The 6667-nt window shown below is 40.6% G+C and overlaps 2 protein-coding genes across 2 annotated transcripts; both read left to right on the top strand.

Annotated features, from left to right (window-relative positions):
• The first annotated feature begins 3098 nt into the window (after positions 1-3098).
• LOC110724967 lies at positions 3099-3958 on the top strand. Its single transcript, XM_021904448.1, has 2 exons — positions 3099-3482; positions 3580-3958. The coding sequence occupies exons 1-2, from the start codon at positions 3277-3279 to the stop codon at positions 3929-3931; spliced, it is 558 nt and encodes a 185-aa protein (XP_021760140.1). The 5' UTR covers positions 3099-3276; the 3' UTR covers positions 3932-3958.
• Positions 3959-4141: 183 nt separating this feature from the next.
• Positions 4142-5597, top strand: LOC110724968. Its single transcript, XM_021904449.1, has 5 exons — positions 4142-4252; positions 4325-4477; positions 4980-5117; positions 5212-5319; positions 5392-5597. Exons 1-5 carry the CDS (start codon positions 4166-4168, stop codon positions 5428-5430), a joined length of 525 nt encoding a protein of 174 aa, XP_021760141.1. The 5' UTR covers positions 4142-4165; the 3' UTR covers positions 5431-5597.
• The last annotated feature ends 1070 nt before the right edge of the window (positions 5598-6667 follow it).

The following is a 6667-nucleotide window of genomic DNA, read 5'->3' as shown; positions in this document are numbered from 1 at the left end:
TAGCTCTTCCTTTTTTACAATTTCATCACCAAAAAATATATACAACGGGATACCTAAAACTATGTTAGTTGATTTTATTTACAAACATTAATTCACGTAGGAATTACATCGTAATGTCGTTATTCTTATTTAATCAAATTCGTTAAAAGAACAAGAAAATAAACAATATTCGCCTTGGCTTAAGTGATACTATGTGAAATTGATTAATTAATTATTTTAAAGGTGATCAAACAACACTAATTAATTAATTAAAGTCCTTTTAAACAAAAAAATTAATGTTATTTAACTAAGTGATCGGGAATTTACAACTTCTCTTTAATAGATCTCTGTTTAGAACACTTATAGACTCCTTCTTGTTGGGGAACCTCCACCGTAGTAACAAGATATCAAAAGGGTGAGTGTTTAGGACAAGAGGGGCTAGGTTGCACAAGTTCACAAGTATTTCGCCAGAGTTTTAGGTTAATTTTCTGTCTGTTTAAGCCTCGGTTTAAGCTCGTATTTATAGGGAATGATTAGGTTTAGGGTTTCGAGCATTCTGCCGCAGTAGGTTTCGCGCGCAACAGAGTGAGTTGCGCACGGAATCCCAGCGCAAGTGATTTGGTTGCACTGCTACTAATTGTCTTGCGCGCGACTTTATGGTAAGATTCGATTTTATATTTTCCGTATAATTCTGAATCTTCCGCAGCGCAACTCTGGGGGTTACATTGGGTGTTGCGCGCAACTAAATTAGTTGCGCGCGGCAGCCCAGCGCGACTCTTTGAGATGCGCGCAGTTTTTTCTACGGCAGCACTAAGATTTAATCTAGGCGCTCCTAAATTCGTCATTATTAGGTTTTAAGCACGGGCTTAAGCTTAATTATGATCGGGTTTAGTTAATTGGACCTTTGTTTTGGCTTTTTCTTTAATTTGGGCTAGTCTTTTGTGTTTTGTGGCTTAACTAGTTATCCATAAGTATTCTTGACTTTGATCCAACACGAAGATGGTTTTATTTATCGTCATTGCACTTCCTGTAGGGACAGGAGGCCAAAAGTAGATGCCTACAGTTAGCCCCCACTTTGATCGAGTCTAGAATAGACGATGATCAAAGTAGTCAAGGAAATAAATTCGAGACTCATTCTGTGAAGTTCCCTAAGGATAAAGAATCTTTCAGTAATGTTTAAGGATGTCGAAACGATCCCTGGTTTGCTAAGTGTTTGAAACAAGTAGCTATTAAGGCTAGAAAAAGTTTTTCCTATTCTTAACACGCTAAAGAATTTAAATTTATCCTTTGCAATTGTAGAACGCTTTTACAAGTAAAGGTGTTCTGGGTGATGTCAAGTCATGAGAAGAGATCGGTTTTAAAAGGACGAAAGGGGAAGATTTCCTCTCAATCGTATCATCGTTGGTCTAAAGTCCCTCGATATGTCATTGAAACTTTAGCCTGACTTTAACAAAGTAAAAAGATGAAAAAGGGTTTTCAGTATTAGAGCCGAAATGGTCTTGTATTCGAGCCGGGTTCGGTATTCGAGTTGGAAGTCCACAAGATAGAAATACATGTCTCAGGACTGGAGGCATATATACAAATTCAGTGAGAGGGAAGAAAGTCAACAACTCTCTCAGCAGTTTCGTCCACAAGATGAGTACACGTGTCTCGGGACTGGGGGCACGTGACTACATAGGCGCGACTTTGTACAGGGGATGATTTCGACACCCTAACTTTCCGGTAAGTTAGTAAGCGCACTAACTTCTGTATTTGCTCCAATTCAAGAAGTGCCTGATCCTTAAGGTTCGGTGCGCCTGTCGACTCGTGAGCTAACGCCTACAGTAATTCTCCACCTTTTAGTCCCGAGAGGTAGATCTCGCAAAGCTTGGGCCGAGTGAAATTTTACGCAACACCTACGCCGTACAATTTTGCGTCGTACGATACGCCATTTGCATTTTTACGCTGCATGAAAACGCCTTCCTTTTTGCTTCAGACGTGAAAAAAAAAAGAAAACCTGGACATATGTAACGTCAGTACAGTAAAATGACAAACCTGTCTATGGGTGATTTTACGTAAAGCACCACCACAGAACGTCTTAAGCACTCTTACGAAAAACGTTCTAAACGTATGCTTGGGGAAGGCACAAAGCACGGTGTGCTTGCAATATGATGCAAAAATCTAACAAAAAAGAAAACAAACTACAATATACAAAACAAAAAGATTTTGATAATTTGCGCGCCATTACGCCTAATAACGAGCAAAACCCGTTCAAAAAATGATCAAACGGATCAAAATCAAAATCCCGGTCTTTTAGTGACCAGTATCCGCGCGCAACTCAAAGAGTCGCGCTAGCCAGGCGCGCGCATCGTTCTGAGTTGCACTGGTATGTCACGCGCAACAAATTCAATTGCACGCGACATTTATGTCAGTAAAGTGAAAATCGCAAACACAATTTTTCACTTCACTCTTTCTTTCTCCTTCATTCGCCATTTTCGACCCTCTCTCTCTAGGAAGCTCGGTTTTTTGCGATTTTTAAAGCTAAAGGAAGAAAATTTTATCCTTAATTCATATTTTCCATAATCTAATGTAAGTTTTTTGCTAGAATTTGTTCTTTTTTGGCTGAATTCGAACGATTTTTGAATCGTTAAACCCCAAATTTTGAATTCGGGGGTTTTCAATTCAGTCCATTATTCTTGAAATTGTTTGTTCTATGTTGTCATGCTATGTTTAAGGAGTGTTTTGCGACAAATTTCATGAAAAATTGTTAAGTATTGAACCTTGTATGAGCATTTCTTTATTCAAGTTCGTTCTTTTTTTTTTTTTTCAAATTTTGCTTGAATTTATTGCTTTTTCTTGCTCATTTTGGTTATAATGGCTGATTATGAAGTATATTATAGTGATGGAACTAATATTACTTTCATAATTCATTTTTGTGAATTTTGAATTGTTGAAAAATGGCGTGAAACTTACTCTTAGCTTATTTTTGCCATATTCGAACTTCAAAATTGTTTGGTAGATGATAATTGTATTTATATTACTATTATTCGCCTAAAAGTAGTTGATTCTTTGAGATTTTGGAATACAATCCCTTGAATACTTAGTTGAAACTGGTTAGGATGGCTTTTGTGGGTGTTTGAAGTCCCCATTTACTGAGTTTAATTGCAGGTATCGTAGCCCCCAAGTACAGGTGGCATTCGATTTTTGTGTTTTTCCCTATCGACAGCCGTTATGTTGCCAAAATGGGTCTAGAATACGTATATTATTTTAGTTTAGGAAATAAAGTAAACTAATTAAAGAAACTTTATCCATCATAGCATGGACCCGCCTCCATTTGTCGATGCTGAGGAGATTCTCGGTTGTCCGGACGAGGCAGTTCGCCCTCGGAGGTTCGAGAGCGATGTGTCGCGACCGATCGACGTCGCCAGGAGGATGTGGTTTGGGAGGCTCCTCCCAACTGGGACCCTAGGGTCCTTAAGTGGGACCCAGACCATCACGTTTCGATTAGAGGGTGGCGCGGCATCGTGAGTTTTTCGTGCCTTTGTTTCTTTCTCTCTTCCTTTACTTCTCTTTTTTAAACCATAACCTTTTTTTTTATTCTTTTATTTGGAGCGAGCCTAGCATGCGTTTATACGGCTCTGGTGACCTGCGAGCCCGTTTTGAGAGTTTGCCCGAGGTGGCAAAGGAGATTGTAGCACTTTCCGAGATTGACTCCCAGCTAGCGGCTCTTCAGGATTTATCGAGTCAGCCTGCATCGTCAGCTTTCCTCCGTGAATTGCTGGAGATTTGGTGGGATTCCACCAACACTTTTCACTTTCCATGGGGAGAGATGACGGTTACCCCTTTCGATTTCTCTATGATTATGGGTTTTCCTTTCGGAGGTGAGCCCGTAGTTATAGAGTTCGTTAAGGGGTCAGACGAGATATTACGCGACCTTGTGGGGGACCGTCTTGCGTCGGCCCTTCACATGTAGGCGCAGTCTTGTCCTTACTCGGTTCTTGCCGACGAGTTGTCGGCTGACGAGCTTGATCGGCAGTGTACACCTGAGCAGCTGGCTTGGACATACATTGCCCTCGTTCTTTCCGTCACCATCCTGAGTGATTGGGTAGAGCGTTTAGCCATTGGGTTACTTATTTGCCTCAGTGATTTGGGGCAAGTAGGTGACTAGAGTTGGGAGGAGGTGTCGTATGCCCGTATTCTTACACCTATGGGCAAGGAGACCCGGGTGATGGATTCCACGGCAGCTACTGAGGTGCCTCGGATCTCGCTTACGTGGCATGGTCGTATCCTTGAGGTACGTGTTTTAAGCTTCTTTCGGTTAATACTTTCGCCTTTTCCTTTAGGCTTATTTTTTTTTCGGTTTTAGGCTTGGGGATACTCGTACCTGCCTTTCTTAGCCTCCAGAGTGCTTGGGGCTGCTCGTTTTCCTATCGGCCATCGATTTGTTGCGATTAAGAAGAGACGAGCCACTTCTGCTAGCGATTTTCGCCAGAGGATCCTTTCGGCGACTTGTGCGTCGGTGAGTATTCCAACTACATGTGCATTCTTTGATTTTATTTATTTTTTGATGATTTTTCAAGTGGTTGTGTTTTATAGATCGATCTCCGTCCTTGGAGTTTGATCGTCGGAGTCCCTGAGGTTATCCATTCTGGCATGGTTTATTGCCGTTTTCGGGCCCTCTTTACGGGACTCTCGGTGTTCCAGTGGACATACGCTTTGTTTTTAGGCGAGCGTGTTCTCTGGCAGCTTTCGTCCGAGGAGCCTTTGGTTCCTGCGGATCCTCCGATCCGGATGCTACGTCCGGACTTGCTGTCTACCGAGGATCGAGCTCAGGCGATCCTTGGTTATCCAGCGGAGCAGCTGGTGCTGCCGGAGGTTTCTTATCCGGCTTTTATAGCATCCAGGCTGACTCCTTTTCCGGCTTTTGTTCCGATTAGTACTCTAACTCTTTTTTTTCCGTGTTTCTATTTATTTTTCGGAACTTTGATCCTTTTATTGTTTTTTTGTCATATATATTTTAGCGGGTCGAGCTAGGTGGTTGGGTTCCTCCTACAGCGAAGATCACGTATACCGATATTGTCGAATCGGTAATTCGTGAGACCCTTCCAGCAGCAGAGGATGACGAGGGGATACCGTTTGTACCTGAGACGGTTGAGTCGGTATGTCTTTTGTGTATATGTACTTAAATATTTCTATTTATTTTTTTGTTTCATATATATTTGTTTACTAACTGTCCTTGTATTCTTGGAACAGGTTCCGCAGGAAACAGTGAACGACATGGTGAGGACTTTACGTGCTTTCCGAGCTGCTTATCGGAGAGACCTCGTGACTTTATCATGCCGTGATCACCAGATGATCGCGGTAAGTTTTAATTCTTTTCTTTCAACGATGTTATTACATTTCATGTTTTAAACTTCGTTCTGGATTTTGCAGGATGTGCAGCAATCGTCTAGTTGTCGCCGAGCACCCTGATTCCTTTTGTACACATTTTGTTATTTTTTAGGAAACTGATGTATATATTTTTTTGCATTTTTGTACATATGACACATTATTATATTTTTTTGTTTCCATATGTACTTTATTATCATTAGCTAAAAAATTTCGAGGGGGGGAAAGGGTTCCCGACTTAACCCCCTCGAAAAAATAACCAAAACTCGAAAAAAGAAGGCGAAAAGAAAAGAAAAGAGAAAATAAGAAAATAAGAAAATGATAAAAAAAAAATAAGGGAGTAGGAAAAATAAATTAGAAAATAAAAAAATTAAAAAGTAAAAGAAAGTAGGAAAATAAAAATAAAAAAGAAAATAAAATGAAAATAAGAAATAAGGCAAGAAAAAGGACACAAAGTGTTAGTTGGCAAACATATGTTTCGTCTTAAAATTTCGTGAAGATTCCGTCATTATATGAGCCAAAATACGGAAATAAATCCAACTCACATGCCGCGTCAGGGAAGACGCGCGCAACTGCGTGAGTTGCGCGTAGCTATCGCGCGCACGTGAATTAGTTGCGCGCGGATGTCGCGCGCAACTCATGAATTGCGCGCGCCACCTTTTGGTGTACTTTCCTTTAAGCCGAATTTGCCGAAAATTTGCCCCTCTTGGGTCTATTTAAACGTGGTTTCGTGTAGGCTTTTGATCATCTCGCATTCATTCGCTTAGTAATATAAGAAACTAAAAAGAATTAATCTCTCTAAATTCTTGTTCTCTCTTTTTTTGAACAATGGTGAAGACCTTTGAACAACGTTTGAAGCAATGGGTCACTTCCCCTTTCAACCGAGAACAAACTAGCTTTCAAAATTTACCGCCTAGACCCTCTATTGAATTATATGCAACTAGTGGTTAACTTTGATTTTCGTCATGCCGCAATCAACCATTGGGACTCTAACCACCATCTTTTCTTGTTCAAAGGGGACGAAATTGTCCCCCTTCTCGGTGAGTTTGAGGCCTTTCTAGGTTTCCCTACAAACACTCTCCTTGTGACTTATTCGCCTACCTCGTCGGATTCCAAACCTAAATTCCTAAGAATTTTTGGCTTGTCCGACAATGATATGACCAATATTGGAACTGAAGAAGGCGTGAACTTCATTCAATTTATTGAACATTTTGTCGCCTCTCGTGACAACATGACTAAACAACGCTTTAAAATTCGTGCTTTATGTTATTGTCTTGTTGTTAATTGTTTATTTACTTAGGACAAGCAAAGAATACGGAGG

Source organism: Chenopodium quinoa, unplaced genomic scaffold, assembly GCF_001683475.1.
Source record: "Chenopodium quinoa cultivar QQ74 unplaced genomic scaffold, ASM168347v1, whole genome shotgun sequence".
NCBI classification, from domain to species: domain Eukaryota; kingdom Viridiplantae; phylum Streptophyta; class Magnoliopsida; order Caryophyllales; family Amaranthaceae; genus Chenopodium; species Chenopodium quinoa.
This window is presented reverse-complemented; position numbering and strand designations above follow the sequence as displayed.